This window comes from Passer domesticus, chromosome 10 (genome assembly GCF_036417665.1).
Source record: "Passer domesticus isolate bPasDom1 chromosome 10, bPasDom1.hap1, whole genome shotgun sequence".
Taxonomy (NCBI): domain Eukaryota; kingdom Metazoa; phylum Chordata; class Aves; order Passeriformes; family Passeridae; genus Passer; species Passer domesticus.
The window spans coordinates 13,603,353-13,620,293 of record NC_087483.1 but is presented as its reverse complement, the minus strand read 5'-3'; the positions used below and the strand labels follow the sequence as shown (position 1 = coordinate 13,620,293).

At 45.4% G+C, this 16,941-nt stretch overlaps 1 protein-coding gene and 1 long non-coding RNA gene across 2 annotated transcripts; one reads left to right on the top strand and one right to left on the bottom strand.

Annotated features, from left to right (window-relative positions):
- Positions 1 to 698: 698 nt before the first annotated feature.
- LOC135308652 (uncharacterized) lies at positions 699 to 4,431 on the bottom strand. The gene is made up of 2 exons (XR_010369032.1): positions 4,270 to 4,431; positions 699 to 2,740 (listed from the first exon to the last, which is right to left on the bottom strand). It is a non-coding gene; the product is annotated as an uncharacterized LOC135308652 (long non-coding RNA).
- Positions 4,411 to 14,717, top strand: CAVIN2 (caveolae associated protein 2). Its single transcript, XM_064433880.1, has 2 exons — positions 4,411 to 5,016; positions 12,152 to 14,717. The coding sequence occupies exons 1-2, from the start codon at positions 4,426 to 4,428 to the stop codon at positions 12,932 to 12,934; spliced, it is 1,374 nt and encodes a 457-aa protein (XP_064289950.1). The 5' UTR covers positions 4,411 to 4,425; the 3' UTR covers positions 12,935 to 14,717.
- The last annotated feature ends 2,224 nt before the right edge of the window (positions 14,718 to 16,941 follow it).

The following is a 16,941-nucleotide window of genomic DNA, read 5'->3' as shown; positions in this document are numbered from 1 at the left end:
TGCCATTGTGCCAAGGATGCTGCTGCATTGTCCTCCTACAGCCCCCATTCCACCAAGCTCTCTCTCTTCCAGCACAAACCCCAGGGCTCACATGCTGCCCAGATCCCAATCCACCTTGTTCATGGCTGGTGGGCTTCCCCTTGCTCCCCTCGTGCTAAATATTCTGAGGGCCGGCCAGGCTGTGTGCAGCCTCTGGGGCTGAATCCCTCGCCTCGGGAGCTGTGCAGCAGTAAGAGGTTTCCCCTCCCCAGCTCAAGCGCTTGCTCCTCCACACAGAACACTACATCAATCTGAGATACTGACAGCTTCCCAAAATTTAAGGGCTAGTAACTATTGCTAGAGGAGAGCTGGTCCACAATGCACTGCAGTTGCTGGCATCCATCAGCAGCCTGGGGTGAGCTGTGCTGGTCCAGGATGGCTGCTCGGTGCCAAAGACAATGCAGGACATCAGCCCCTGCTTCTCTAACCCACAAAGTTTCTTCTCTAATGCTTTCAGAGCACTACAAACAGGGTGCTTCCAGTGAGACTGACTCATAACAGACATACTCCTTTCTTTAAAAAAAACATCAAAAGGCAACATTAGGGGTTCATGGACTAATTTCTCTGGGCAGCGTCCCTGGAAGAAGCAATCTGTGCTGAGAGGGGAAATGTCTTCCACTGGAAGAAGTCCCATCAGCACTGTTAGTCTCACTGCCTAATAACATAAACCTCACTCAATCATCACACATTTAACAAACCAGCCAGCCCAGCCTCCGTTTCCCCAGAAGCTTCTGACCAGTGTCAAACAGCCCTGGCTGAGCAGCAGAGGTGCCAACAGCATGACAAGCGTCACTGTGACAGATGGAGCAGGCTGACAGGAGGGAAATGGCACTGAGACCCAGCCCTCAGAGAAGCCCTTCAGCAGCAGGCAAGCAGATTTCAAGTCTCCAGCCCTTGCTGGGTGCAGACACTGCTGGCTCTGGTGCACGAGATGCAGCATCACTTCTTCCCAAGCCATGTCCCATCCATACCCCCTTTTCTGCCCTGTCCAAGCATAGCAGACATCAGCCCCTCAAGGCACCAGCCCTCCCATGCTGGGCTGTCCTCCCACACCTTCCACAGCTCTTCCCATTAGCCAGCCCTTCACCTTGGAAGTCAGATGGCCTCACACCATCTCTTTTAAGCCACTGGTAGCTTGGACATGAAATTCAATAAGATGACAATGACCTGTATGGCCCCTGCCGTTCTTCCCTCTCCTATTAATTCTCTTCTCCATCCTTTCCTGTCATTTTGTTTTACCTATTACTCCATGCCTAATAAATTATCAGTAATGCTCCAGCATCAAACATTTATTATCCTGAGCACCACGTGAGTAATGAGTGAGTTAACCTCCAATTTTTGTCCGTATAATTCACGCATATTGATTTTACATGAAAAGAACTCTTGACTTACATCGGATGACCCTGATAAATTTAATCTCTTTAATGCTTCTTCTTTCTAAATAAATGTAAAATGTTTTCCTCTAGAAAGTTTCTCAGCAGTTAAATGTGTATTGAAACTTGGCAAAAAACCCTGCTCCACTACTCTGCCAAATTAATCGATAAAATTAAAAACCCCAAACCTGCATAAAAATTCTCCAATTCCTCCAAGCACTGGCAGCCCAGCAGCCTGACAGTGTTGTTACAACAGTGACAGGTAATCAGAGCTGACAGCTGGTGTCAAAAGCCCCAGCTGGAGTTTAGCAGCAGAATGGGACAGGTACCAGTTTGGGGCCATGTCTTCTCCTTTCCCCACAGCGCTGCCTCAGGGCTGATGGCCCAAGCAGCAGTTCTGGGAAGGGAGCACAGGGACAGCACAGCACCTCTTCCCAAGCCAAGGGGACACTGAGGAACCCTCTGCCATGGGTGTCCATGGCCCTTGTAGCTCCATCAGGGCTGCTGTCCCTGGCTTGGCTTTGCTGGGTCAGAGGACTGACCAGGAACCCAAACTGGGTTTGGTGTCGGTTCCCCTGGGGTGCCACAACTTCTCCATAGGATGCACACGGGGCTGGGAGTTTTAAACACAAAAACACTTGCAGAAGGCTCACAGCAGGAGTCAGGAGAGTGTTTCTTTAGATTCCATAGACAGGGCAGCTCTCCTCCATCATCCATCTGTGCCAGGTACAGCAGAAGGTTGATGCAAAAAGGCTGGAGGAGACAGGCTCCAGAGACGGGCTGGGAAGGCAGCTCGGCCAGCAGCTGGGACCACAGCCAGGCCAGGGCTTTGCCACAGCCCAGAAAAACTGGAGAAAAAAATTAATTTGGAAAATTAAAAAGATATTTTACCACAGGAAAGATATGCAGCTGGGCATGGACACAGGTTTCTTCCTGCCAGAGCAAGGTAAGGTACTGCTCTCTGAAAAAATTCCTCCTCTTTGCCTCGGCTCCAGATCCCAGCCAAAATGAAGGGAGGGAGAGGAAGCAAGATGGGCAGGATGCTGTGCTGAGAGGGGCTGGCAGCCCTCTGGAGACACAAACACGTCCTTCCTAGGGAAGGGCGGATCAGGTGGGGCTGCCAGGGAGAGCTCGTGGAAACAGAAGGGTTTTGTTTAGGTTGTGCCCTTAAAATATGTCCACTCCCCTCTCAGCCTGCATAGTTTACAGTCTCAGCATAGTTTCCCCTGTGGACAGCTCTGGCAGGCTCGGTGATTTTTTTTCCAAAGTGAACTCACTCACAAATGCATTTTTCAAGCTCCCACAACTTGAAGAATAGAAGCTGCAGCCTGAGGAGAAAAAAAAAAAAAGCAAGGACCAAAAATCGGTAACATGGCAGAAGAGTCAGGGGCTCAAGCCACAGTATTTGAAATGGGTAACTCGTTTGCATAGCTCTTCAGTCATTAGGTTTTATTCCTTTTCATGGTAAAATGCTTTTCTCTTTTCTTCTGTGTACAAAGGAAAGGGCAGGAATCATTTGGTCATTTGGACTCCAAATAGATGTTTTTAACCTAGGGATGTAGGGAAATCATAAAGCATATTTGGACAAATATTAGAAAATGTTATACGCCAGCTGCCCAAATATTAGAATCCTATATACTCAAGCACTAGAAACATCTGTGTTGCAGCAAGAAGTCCTGTTTCCAAGCAAATGCAAAGGAGAGAAGACAGATATTGACTGCATGAGAACACCAGCACAGGATGAAACACTCAAGTCCACGGAATGTTGCAACATTTTCCCTGGTGATAACAGATAGAGTTATGCTCTATTCTAAATAAACAGCTTGGTACTTCTTCATGTCAATATCTCCTTTTGGTGCTTGGGAACACAGTGCCTCTGCCACCACACCCACTTTATCACTATTCCCCCAAAGCAGCCACCCTGAACCTCACGATTCTTTCTTACTGAAGAAACCCTGGAGAATCCAGGCAGGACAACCAGAGTGCCCAGCTAATCTCCACATCCCAAGCAGGGAATCCAAGCTCCTGGCATTCCCTCCACTCATGCAACACCACACTTGTTTGTTTGGGATTTTTTATAGAATAGAATAGAATAGAATAGAATAGAATAGAATAGAATAGAATAGAATAGAATAGAATAGAATAGAATAGAATAGAATAGAATAGAATAGAATAGAATAACCATCACCTAAATAATTTTTTAAGCCCTGAAATAATAACAATAAAAACAATGAGGAGATAAAAATATTTACATTATTATTTTAAGAAACCCCAAAACCCAGTCTGGTGTTGCATGGGGTGAAAGGAACTACGGGAGATTGGATTCACCATGAGTAAATGTTTCATAAGTTTGTTAGTTACTATGACAATTATAAAAAATTATCATCAGGATGCTGATATAAGTGATATGTGGTGGATACCCCATGTGTGGAGATGTGAATCTTGACTCCACATTTCAGAAGGCTGGTTTATTACATTATGGCATATTTTATATTAAACTGCTACATTAAAGCAATACTAAAAGAATAGAGAGAAAATGATTCATCAGAAGGCTAGAAAGAACAGGAATGGAATGAATAACAAAATCCTGTGACTGCTCACAGCCTCGACAGGTGGCTGTGAGTGGTCACCAAGTGAAAACCATCCACATGGACCAATCTAAGATGCACAATGTCCAGACCACATTCCACAGCCATCAGATAGTTATTGCTTACATTTCTTTTCTGAGGCTTCTCAGCTAGGAGAAAAATCCTAGCAAAGGATTTTTCATAAAATATCATGGCTAGGCTGATATGATTATCAGAGCACACTGATATGTCATTAATGTAGGAATTGATGCGTTACAGTAATAATCTACCTTTTTAAAAGCGTGTCGACATATCGCAATAATTGTTATATTGACTCCAGCAACAACTTAAGCACTTTTAATTATTCTTATTAGTTTAAGGCCTTCGGAGCACACGCCAGGCTTGCACTCGGCTCTGCATTCCGCGGTATCTCCTGCCACCTACCGATGCCGGCGAGCGCGGCCCGCGGCGGCGGCGGGCCGGGGCAGGCCCGGGGCAGGCCCGGGGCAGGCCCGGCGCTCCCGGGGCGGTCACAGCCGGCGCTCCCGGGGCGGGCCCTGCCCGAAACCTCCCCGGGGGAGGGCGGCGGCGCTGCCCTAAATAGCGGCCCGGGTGCCGTGCCGTGCCGTGCCGGGGCAGCCATGGGCGAGGCGGCGGTGGCGGGCAGCGCGGTGCCGCCGCTGCCGGCCGCGGAGGCGGGCGGCGGGCAGGTGAACGCGCTGACGGTGCTGGCGCTGCTGGAGAAGTTGGTCTCCATGCTGGAGGCGGTGGAGGGCAACCAGCGGCAGATGGAGCAGAGGCAGCGGGGCTTGGAAGGGGCGGTGCGGGCCATCCAGGGCGAGCTGGTGAAGCTGTGCCGCAGCCACGGCGCCACGGGGCAGGCGGTGGAGAAGCTGCTGGAGAAGTCGCGGAAGGTGTGCGCGCACACCCGCGCCGTCAGGGAGCGCCTGGACCGCCAGTGCGACCAGGTGCGGCGCCTGGAGCAGCACCACGCCCAGCTGCTGCGCCGCGACCGCTTCAAGGTGCTCATCTTCCAGGTGAGAGCCTGCTGGGAGCAGCCCGCTAGCCCGCCGCAAAGTCGGGGAGCTTCGCGCTAAGCGGAAGAAAAGCCTTAAACTTGGGGAACGTGGCCGCTTTGGTTCTTAGCAAATTCGGGAGAAACGCCCGCTTTTCCTCTTCGTGGACGTGCGGAAAGCACGTTTTCCTAACTCATAGGAAAACTGGGAAAACAGCTTTCTTTTTTTACTCTCGCAAACTTGAGGACAACACTTCTTTTTTTCTTTTCTTTTTCCCGCTTTGGCTAACTTTTAGCAAACTTTGGGAAAGGAATAGAATAGAATATTCTCTTTTACTCTTGCAGTCTTAAAGCCCTCTAACTCTTGCAGTCTTGGAGATAAAATTGCCTTTTGCTAACTCCTAGCGAATGCAAGGAAAGAGACCTTGTTTTGCTAACTCTTAGAGAAATCTGCTACTTTTTATCCTCTTCGAATGAAGGGAAAGAGACATGTTTTACTAACTCCAAGCATATGTTTGGGGAAAGGTTTGTTTTATTGTGTGTTTTGGGGTTCAAGTAAACTGGAAGGACCCTTGTGTTTTTCCAGACTCTTGGCAGACTTGAGGAAAGAGCCCATTTTGCAAAATTTTAGTAGAAATGCCCCTAAAAACTGCCACTGCCTCTGCCCTTGGAAGCAGGAGAGGGTCAGGGCTGCCTCTCCCTAGATCCTCATGCCCTGCTTCATTCCACAGGGCTGATTTGGCCCATTCAGGGATGAGCTAAAAATTCAGCTTAAAAGCACAGCTTCCCGGGAGTCCATCCAGTGATAGCAGCAGTTTGCATATTTTCCCCTTTTTAAGCCATGGTCTGGATAGAGCACGCCGTGAGTTTAACTAAACACAGGGACGTGACTTTCACATATTTCAAAAAAATAAAGGCAGGCTCCACAAATCGCTGAGGGAGGGCAGGGGAGCAGATGCTGGGCTGGGGTAGTCACAGCTCGGACACCTCACCATTCTTCAGCTGGGTGTTACCTCTGTCAGCCACTAACTCTGCTCCTTGGGTTGTTGGGGCTTTTTCCTAAACAATCCCAAAATAAGAGAGCAGTGCTTGGTTGTAAAAAGCTGGCAGGCCTGGTTAGTGCACAGGCAATTCCCCCAGAAAGGAAGCCCCCACCTCCCTGCTTATTGTTCTCCCAAATTACAGTCCAGGCTTGTCCGGCCAGAAGAGGAGGAGCTACAGCATGTTTCCACCCCAGAAGGAATGTGGAAATTATTCCAGAGACTGGGTAAATTAAAAGACACATGTTCTCTGCAGTTCTGCAAGTAATTTAGGATCCACGACTGTGTGTCCAAACACTGCCATTTCCCAGGCCCTGTTAGGCAATGACTGACTAATGAACTGACAGGTTCAGACCTAGACATTGTCCTGTGGGGTGGGTGCAGCAGCAAGGCCTGGGGGAAGGTAATTTTTAACATTTCTCCTACCTCTGACCATGAGAATTAAGGCCTTGCTGTTGCAAGGAGTGTCTTGCTGCAGAGGACTCAATATTTACTATTTTAGGATGACATAATGCAGAGAGGAAAGACAAACAGAGCTCTGTGTGTGCAGGACAGTTGGCATTAGCTCGGGTGGGGATCTTCCACTGGCAGCAATCTGCAGGGACTGGGTGAAAGCAACAGTAAAAATCCCCAGGAAGGGTTTGAGGGGTAAAGCAGCGTCCTGACACTAAATAGGGGTGTACAGCTAAGGCCTGTTCAAACCTCTGAACCTTTCCTTAACAGTGCACAAACCTAAGGCAAACACACTGTGTCCCAGTGCAACAGATAAAGAAAATCCACTGCCTGTCCCTGGGCTGGTGCCTTTGGACAGCAGGTCTGTTCTCCACAGCTTTTACAGGGCTTTAGGTGACTGTTCCCATCTCTCACCAGAAAATGTCACCACAGTGCAGGATGATGAACTTCACGAATCCCAAGCCAGTGAAGATCAGGAATGAAAGACTTAAAAAGAAACACTGCAGTTAAATTTGCTTTAAAAAAAAATCAGCTTTGAGGTGAGAATTGCTCCTGGCAGTGGCCTGCAGTTAAATGGCAGCATGGACTGTCCCTCCCTTTCATGCTGGAGGAGGGACAGTCTGGTAGTCAGCAGGGCCACTGGCTTGCTAGGATAACTGCACAGGGGGAAAAAACAGCAGGCTGGCTAGGTTTCTGTCCTGCCTTGCACAGGAATCCATGGGAAAACAATTGCAGGAAGGAGATGTCACAGTAATGAAGCCATATTGACGCCAGATCTCTGTGAAAACAAAGGGAAATCTGGATGTATGGGACTCCTCTTCAGCTGGGGGATCCTTCTTTTCCCCTGAAAAGAACAATGCCAGACTTCACAGAGCATGTTCCTCATTAGAGCCAGCTTCCCCAGACAGCTCAATATGAAAATAAAAATTCACATTTTTGATTCAGTTCTGCATTCACCACATACCCTAAGCTTCCTCATCCTTGGTGGGAGCACTGAGCAATGCCAGAACACACGACTGAGCTCCAGCTCTGCATTTTATGAAGTTGTGCTGCCACGTGCCAGCATCAGCTTCCCCTCTGCATATGCACTGGGAATGAACTGTGTTTAGAAAAGTTCACCTATTTACATATTTTCCATTAAAATGCTCTTAGTTTTCTCTCCCTAGAATGTCTGCATATATTTCTTTAATTGGTGGCATATTTTAAGGGAGCTCCATTCCAGGAATTTGAGGATGCAAAAGTTATTATAAATGACACAGCAATTCAGCAAAACACTGAAGTGACTGTTTTAAAAATCCTCGTTAAGCTTTGGCATTGTTCCCCTCTATTTTGTTCTTGCCACATGACCAGCTTTTTGGTTCTGGTTTGGTGGGGGTTTTGTTCGCTTTTTTAGCTGCAAAAGCAGAATGGGAAATAAAAAAGGCTTATGTGTAATTTTTCAATTAAATATCATGTTTACCAGTTAAATGTCATGGAAATAAGACAGATCAAATAAGTCAAAATTGCAGCTTGGGGTCAAGCACACATGCAGGTCCTTTTCAGATGCTGCTGTTGGTAAATCCTCATCCTAAAATGAAGCAAGAGGAGGGCACCAAAAATTAGCCATTTTATTGTATCTTCTTGTTCAGATCACTGCAATAATCTTCTGCAAAAGCAACTTCAAGCTCACAAATGAGCAAGTGAGGGAACCAGAAGAACTACAAGCTGATAATGCTGTATTTCCTGCTGGAGCCTTGCAGGGAGAATACTCTGCTATTGATTAATGACAGAAACACCTCCCACAGCTCTCTGGGCTTGGCCCAGCTGTGCTGTGGGAGGTCAGAGGACGGTGCAGGCACTGCCCCAGCCTGCACAGGACATGCAGATGGGCTGGTGGCACTTTCCTCCTGCCCTCCCTCCCCACCGTGACACCCAAGCCTGCAGAGCTGCGTTTTCCAAAGGAAAGGAGCTGGATTCAGGAGGATTTGTCATGCTTTGAGCCATTTTGTGTAGCAGAACAAGTTTTAGGCTGCTGATCATTTGGGCATATAACAGCAACATACAGAGGAACCTGGACTGAGAAAATGCCTTCTCTCCTTCTTGAAGGTCATGGCCTCATACAGCAAATATAACAAAAAAACCCAACCAAAGCAGATTGATTTCCCCCATGCAGCATCAGAGAAACAGCACTTCCTGAGTAAATTAACTACCTGTTGACTCAGGCCACCCAGTTTTGTAGTACACTCTTAAGGATCTTATTCCTTTTTGTAAAAGATAAGGATAAAATTCTGACTTGCAGGAAGTTCCCAAGGATGGCTGGTGAAAGCCACAAGGAAGGCACTGATTTTAACTAGGCAAGTATTACTGGTGTTAGCAAGAGTTGTTTTATGCAGAGGACTTCCACTATTGTATTCATCTCCTACATGGAAAAATAAAATTCAGAGGAACTAGCTACCTACAGTCAAGCCCATCTAAAAAATGCAAGGGCTGTTTTTGAACTCAGATGTGGAAAATACAAAGATGTATTGCTTTCTTAGAATTTTAGATTAGATCAGGAAGAAAAGATCAAAGTTCTACTTCTTTTGGCATGGAAAATAGTTATGCAGTTTGTAACAGCTAGCATTTTTCAGTGTATTGTTCTAGTCTTCCTAAATGAAATAGCAGCCTGCTTAAAAATGTATCAAAAACAAAATACAGCTGTCACATAAACTTGTAAGACTAAACAGCTATCAATAGCCCACTTACAAGGAGTTATCAGTAACCATGTTTGAAGTAGAAATGTCTGTTCCACCACAGAGCATTCCTGCTATAGCACCCTCATATTTTCAAAGCATTTTACTTAATTTATTTTCATTTGCATGTTAGTGGTTCCTGTAATCCTAAGGTCTTTCGGAAGCATGACATAGGAAGCATGTCATTCCCATTTTATAAGCACACAAATACATGCCCAGAGGCTGATGTTTTCCAGAGCCATGCAGGAAGCTTAGAGGGCTGATCACTTGAATTCCAGTACTGCCTGATAGCCAGAGACCACCTAGTATTTTAATTCAATCATTAGCTCATTATTATGCAGTATATTTTTGTTTGGGGTTTTTTCCCCCTTTATAAACATGGGTAGTTTGACAATCTTTCTTCTACTCAGTCAGAAAATTGATAAAAATTGTAATGAAATCTGTATCCATGTTATTCTAGAGACTGCATGCAGCATTCAGTTCACCATGAATACTGTAGACAGAGCTAAACTGACCTTGAGAAGGACCTTTCAGACCCATCTCTGGCTCACACTGCGCTGTGATTAAACTCATATGACACCACTTTCCTAGATAAAATACTTAAAAAGTAACAACCCACCTCTCTACTCATTAAAATCAGAGCTTTCTATACCACTCAGGCACTCACACCTGAATGTTCAGATGTCTAAAACTGTGTGTGATTACCTAGGTTTGGAAAGAATGCACTAGACATGAAAATCATGTTTTATACTGAGTTCTCGTGCTCTGGGGAATAATTCAATGCTGCACCCACTCATGTAATCCACATTTCATTAACTGCAGTGGAGAGAAAATATAAATATTTGTACAGCAGTTAACAGCTGGCTTCACTTAAAGCTGGTGCAGGTTTCCTTTGTTTTGTTATCTTGGTCACTGTTGCTGACAATTGCAACAACATAATAGGTGTCAGGAGAAGAGAGTAGCTTCATTAGATGTTCCACAGCAGGCAGAGGGCTTGTAAAGCTGTGTGCCAGTGCATCTGACTGAGGCCACTGGCCCAGAGAGGTGTGCAGAACCCACAGGAATAAAGCGTGTACAACCTGTCAAACCAGCATCCATTTCTTTTAAACTTCTCATTTTTATATCCACGTGGGATATTAACCAGCATACTCAAATCACTGTGTGCGTAAATATATATATATATGGTATAAAATTATTCTATTGCATAGTCTTGGATTCCAGAAGGGCTACCAAAGGAGTCCTAGTTTTTAACAGAATCACAGAATAACAGAAACAATTAAGTTGGAAACGAGATTATTGAGTCCAGCCTGTGACCCAGGACCACCTTGTCAAGCAGACCGTGGCACCAAACATCACGTCCAGTCTCTTCTTAAACACCTCCAGGGACACCTGCACCACCTTCCTGGGCAGCACATTCCAGTGTCTAATCACTCTCTCTGTGAAGAAATTCTCCCTAATGTCCAACCTACCCTCTCTGACACACAGTGTAAGTGTCCTCTTGTCCTATCACTGGTTGCCTGGGAGAAGAGCCTGACCTCCACCTGGCCACAACCTCCTTTCAGGGAGTTGTAGAGAGCAATAATGTCACCCCTGAGCCTCCTCTTCCCCAGACTAAACAACAACCATGCACAACAGCCTTGACAGCAAATTTAACCCAAGACACTATTCTCTGCAGTGATCACAACTGTATGCTCAGTCCTGAAATAATGAGCGTGAACTTGGAAGTGCATGTGGCCTTTTTCCCCCTTAACTGTACACTCAGGCCCACTAGGGACAGATCTGAGCCTATTACAACCATTTCACTCAGCACTTACTGCTTTTTGTATCTAAAGATAAATGTGGAGGGAGGAGGGAAAAGAAAATCCTTGCATTGCATGTGAGGCAGTGAAATTGCATGCACTCTGACTGAAAGCGATAAAGAAGGTAATGAGTAGAGACTATGCAGATGCAAGGCTCCAAGTGCTGAGAGGAGAAGGGAACGTGCAAGGAGCCTCATTTTCTTTGCATGGGTAGATGCCTGCAAAACCTGCACAGAACAGAGTGCTCATTGTGCTGCCTCTGAGCTGCTCGGGGTTGCAGAGCTTGTGCACTCGCTGGGCACAGACATCCCTCGTGATGACCTGCAGCTTCTGCCCTTGCTCAGCCTGTTTTGTTTTCAGATTCTTTCTTTCTTCCTGTGTCCTTTCTTGGTTTTGTTTCTAAAAAGCAATACTTTCCCCGTTAGCTAGAAGCACTTATTCTCTATGTGGTATAGTGTCTTTTTATTTTTGTATACCATAGATTTGTATCCTTACATTTCAGGGAGTTGTCCTCTCCACATTTTAATATTTACCAGCAAAATGTATTAGTTTGGGTTTTTTGGGGTTTTTTTTCCTGCAAATATCTGTAAAATAGGATATACTCTAAACACCATAAACTTAATGGTTTCTCAATATCAACAATCCATTTCTAAGAGCAACATGTATTTTCCAGGAATATGGCAAAAGTGCAAACCGCATTTGCCATTTGACATACTTCCCAGATGCACCCAACACCTCTGCAGGGATATTCTCAAGAAACTGAGAGCTCTGTGGGGTTATGTGACTTCTGGAGGTCTGCAGTACACCCTCCCTCCCTTCTCCCCAGGGACAGGTGTACAACCTGACAGCTAAACTCTCGTTGTAGAGTATCTAATATAAATTAAAAGAGCAGGATTTCCATTCTGCATACATCCCAAGTCACTTTGAAAGAGTAGTCGTACAGTTGACAGCTCTGAAGTCTTAAACTTTACCAGATAATGGTTCAGTGGGCTTTGAGTGGTTTGTTACTGGTTAAATGTATTGAAAAAACCAATAAACGTTCAGCATTCATCTCATCATGGGAGGGGAGGGGGAATAATTGTTCAGGGTTGTGCTTTGTTTATTAAATTTGTATCCTGTGAACTATAAAACTCAAATATTGTCAATTCTTTCAGGAGGAAAATGAGATCCCTGCCAGTGTTTTTGCAAAAGAGCCCGTTCCTAGCATTACAGAAGGAAAAGAGGAGCCTGTGGATGAGAACAAAACCCTGGAAGAAACCTTGCACACAGTGGAGTTGGGTTCAGATGATGACATGTTTCCGGAGGGAGATGACTTGGATGACAGTGCAGAGGAGAAAACAGAAGAATCAAGAGCTGAGAAGCTTAAAAGATCCAGCCTGAAGAAGGTGGACAGCCTGAAGAAAGCATTTTCCCGCCAGAACATTGAGAAGAAGATGAACAAGATCAGCACGAAGATCGTGTCGCCTGAACGGAGAGAAAAGATCAAGAAGTCACTCACTGTGCATCACCAGAAATCCTCCTCTGCGAAGGGCTCAGGTTTCAAAGTGGGGTTCGGCACGAAGAAAGGCCGTGAAGGAGAAAGCCCTGCAGAGGCTGAGGACAGGCCCTCAGAGACCGCCAGCAACGAGCAGGCTGAGAACGAGGATGAGATGTCCTTCGCCGACATGCACTCGGACATGACCCCCACCACCTCCCTGGCCGAGGAGGGCAAGGCAGCCGTGGATTCTCTGGAGAAGGAGACCAGAGTGGAAGGCAAGGCCGTGATGAACAACATCGAGCTGTCCATCGTGGAGGATGATGAAGAGTACGGGGTGCCTCTAGAAGTTTCTAGCCAGAAACTGTTGGATGAGAGAAACAACCCAGCTGGCGGGGAGATGGAGCAGTCTGATGAAGAAACGACCCCAGCAGCCGTCCTGCAGGTGGACCAAACAGCGTAGGCAGCCCAAGCCCCCCTTCTCCTGCCAGACACACACGGCTTTCCATAGGCGAGGAACTGGTTTCACCTGCACAGGCAGGAGAAGCCACTCTTCCATCCTTTCCTCCGCAGTGATAATTTATTGCATCGTGTTGGAATGCAGAGTGGGCAAGGTCAACGACTAAAGCTGCAACGTGCTCTGTTTTAGGCCCAGTCACTGGTGTTCATGAATTTTAGAGATGCTGCCAGCTGGTGTCAGACTAGCAGGAGGAGGGGATGTCTGATAGAAGCAAGCTGATCAGCTGGCTTTCTTAGAGTTAGGTCAGAGGAAGGCGTGGAGAGTAGTCAAGACCCAAGCATTTCTGTTCTCTTTTCTTCCCCCCAGTATTTGCCAGCACTGTGAGTAGTTTTGTATGTAAATGTAGGAATACCAATGGGAATGTTTGATTTCAGTTGCCTTGCCATGCTCTGTGAATACTAACAGCCTCAGTAATTGTGCACACACGTACAGTTTGTTTGGGGCTTTGCTCCACGGCACCATAGGACTAAAAGAGCAGACGACTTGGAGGGCAAAGCTGAAAACCCAGCTCCATCCATTTCAGTGGGGGAAAGATTTTTGCCAGTAGTCACTTGCTATTCATTTAGAAGAAGTCACTGTGTTTAGGTGGGGGGCAGGGCAAAAAAAAAAAGTATTTTTCAATCTAACAGAGTTATGGAAATACATTAATGAGAAGCATGAATGTGTGATCAGTTACTGTACCTTTAAGGGTTCAGAAATTGAAGAGAAAAAAGTGTTTTATAGGAACATGAAGGTATCCTGAAGAAAATATGAAATGTAAAAAAAGCAAAAATAACCCCCCACAGTATTCAATCTATACTCCAGCTTAAAGTATATATACTCAGATAACACTAATGAATTCATAGTCTTTGTAGCAATATACTATCAAATTTTGCACCTGCACAACTTTGTATCTCAGAGTATTTTGAAAATAGCATAATTTATCTTTTTACAGATTATTTCATATATAGAGCTATATCTACACAGGAGAGTTAGATAATTACAGGGATGTAAGGACAATTTCTTCAAAAAGGTGAAATACTCTTTCAGGCATGTCCAAAGGGAACAATGTGTTATGGATTGAACTTCATGGCAGGGATGAGTTTACCTTAGTACGAGCCTGCAAAGCCACAGGATTTGGTTCTCTGCTAGTAACTTTGGTCAAAGTCACCCACCTGCTCTCAAAATTACTAGTCTGTAATTTTTCAAAATTAATTGAAAGTGAGAGGTTGTGAGGTAGTTTGTTCACTATGAATGTTCATTCCTGTCACTTAAGGGGAAAGGGAGGAAAGGGAAGCACAATACTCATAACAGTTCCCTTACATCCTTGGTTGTTTATGCAGTGGGTTATTTTTATTTTTTTATATACATAAAAATTCTACTGATACTTAACATTGCACTAAAAGGTTGCTTCCTTTTGTGTTTAGAATCACGAATTACAGGGGAAATACAAGCTACAGCAGAAGTACCATTATGAAATAATTAACAGGTATTACTCCACAGGGATAATATCTGTAACCAGTAAATCACACTGGAAGTTAGTCAGTCAGAGCTTAGTGTAGGCAAGTACTGTTAAGAGTTAAGCTCTTAAGTGCATGGTATCATATAGAAGATACTGTTTCTAAGAAAAATCATGGCATAACTCGTGCAGCTATATTTTTATTTTGTATTAACTACAGTGGATTTCAATAATTTTTACTTGTAACTAACTATGAATATGACAAATAAAAGCATAATATAAAACAGAGCCATGTCAGTCTTTGGGAGAAGCAGCCTGAGAAGCTGGCAAAGATGAAAATTAAAGGTCAAGTATTTATTACTTCAGTTCATGTCCCTGTTGTATCCATACTATTTTCTTTCTCATCCTATGCTGTTATTTAGCAATGCAAACACCAGTGCTTTGCTTTCCAGACACTTCCAGCCCATCTAAACACACTCAGGCACTTTCCAAAATCTCCTGGCTCAATCTGCATCTTTTTATTGGACTGCAGCATGCTCCTAATACTCTAAATAGTCCTGAAAGCATATTTATATTGAAGACTGTGTTCTGTTTATGCACACAGATAAACTCTTGTCTTCTGGAGTGCCACATAGTCTTTAGCAGGCTTAATTTTACTGACAGACCAAAGAAAGCACGTTTAACCTTTATGCAGCAGCTGTCAACCTCCCACAGCCACGACGTGCTAACCAGGAGCCCCGGCATCATGTTTACATTTTGCTTTCAGATATGCTGGTTTGTTTGTCCTGCTAAGCTTTAATTCAAACAATACCCCTGGCCATGCTTTATCCAGTTTTAGAGCTGCTGAAACGAATCCCACGCGCAGTGTTCTAAGAGCATTACGATGCTATCCAGCAAAACCATTGGAAATGCAGATACTGAGCATCTGGGGGAATTAACTCAAATACCCACTTCAGAATACAGCACACACACAGCCATCAGTTGCAGGACTAGAATGAAATGTTTTCTCCATCACAGTTGCACATGCACAAGGACAGGTGGGTCTGTAATCCTACCAAACAAGAAAGCATGCTTTGCAAGAGGGAAAAAATGTTCACTCAACTCCGTATGTCTGCTTTTGTGCTGTCTCATAAACCAGAGAAGGAAGCAAGCTCGGGCTCTCAAGATGTCCCCCAAGCTGTTTTTTCCCCTTGCCTTGCACTCTCAAGGCCTGGCTGAACCCATCGGAGCTCACTGTTTGGGGGAGGAGGCAGACTGGGACCAGCAGCACTGTATTCTTTCGAGTATCTCAAGTATGCGCCTGCATCTTGTCAGGCTGGCAGATGTCAGGCACATGCACGAGTATTCCGTGATTGTGCTGACAGGTTTGTCTACATAATTACTTCTTTGAAAAACTGCTTGTTTACGCTTCCTAACACGGCAACAGTGAGCTCCACTTGTACCGTTATTCCTTGGAAAACCTGACCTGGGAGCTGCTGCACAGATTCAGAGTCTGACCTCCACCGGAATCGGCGGCGGCTTTGCACAAAGAAAAAAGGAGTGATAAAGCCCTCATGGTATAAATATTTAAACCAGCAGCACTCAGCAGCTGCTGATACTTCCATTTTCAATGACACAAAACCAGCTGACATTTCTGTCCCCTTTTAGGGGAAAGAGCAAAGAGCATCCCATGTTGACCCCCACGTGCTAATTCACGAGCCAGCTCCTCTGTGAAAAGGCATAGATTTGGGTTTTCTAGACCATTTCACTGTCAAATAAGAGAGTGCAGTGAAAGCCATCATATAGGCCTGAGTGAAGCCTGTTCTGTCTCTTTAACAGACAGAAGAAAGGGGAGAAGAAAAGGATCAGAAGGTAAAATACACCTGGACAGCCCTTAACACTGATGCAGTGAAAACCTTTTGTTGCTGCAGGCTGTAATGCCAAACAGCTGCAGAACTGATGACTGATAGTCACACACTTAAAAAAGAGGTAAGCTCAGAAGAATTAGTGAAGTAATAGCAATTTGTTCGAGGTCAAACTCTTCACAAGGGGCCAGTCCAGCCCTGAAAGTTAGTGAAAAGCCTTCAGCTGGCTCAAAAGATGCTTTGAGCCACACAATGGTTTTGGGCCACACGTACAGCTCCTGTGATCATCAGTAAGCTGTGTGCACAGATGCAGGACATGAGATCCCTGTATCTCCCCAGTCCAATCTGCTTAGCTCATCAACCCAACGAAAAGTTTTCCTGCCATCAGCACAGCAGATGCAGCGGTGTGGCAGAAAGGAAGGCTCTGCCCTGCTTTGCAGGGTGCATTGTGAGCAAAATTTCAAGCTAAGTTCTGGCTGCAAGGTCTGTGCTGCTGGGAGCTGCCTGTGACAGAGAGAGAGCACAGCTACAACTCTTGAAAACAACACCAGGTGGGCAGGGGTGAAGGTTTTGCTGTGACCCACTAAGACACACTCACTCCGGGAGTCAAGGGGAAGGTGTCAGGTAGCCTTCCTACAGATAAAGAAAAAGATTCACCCACAGCAAAG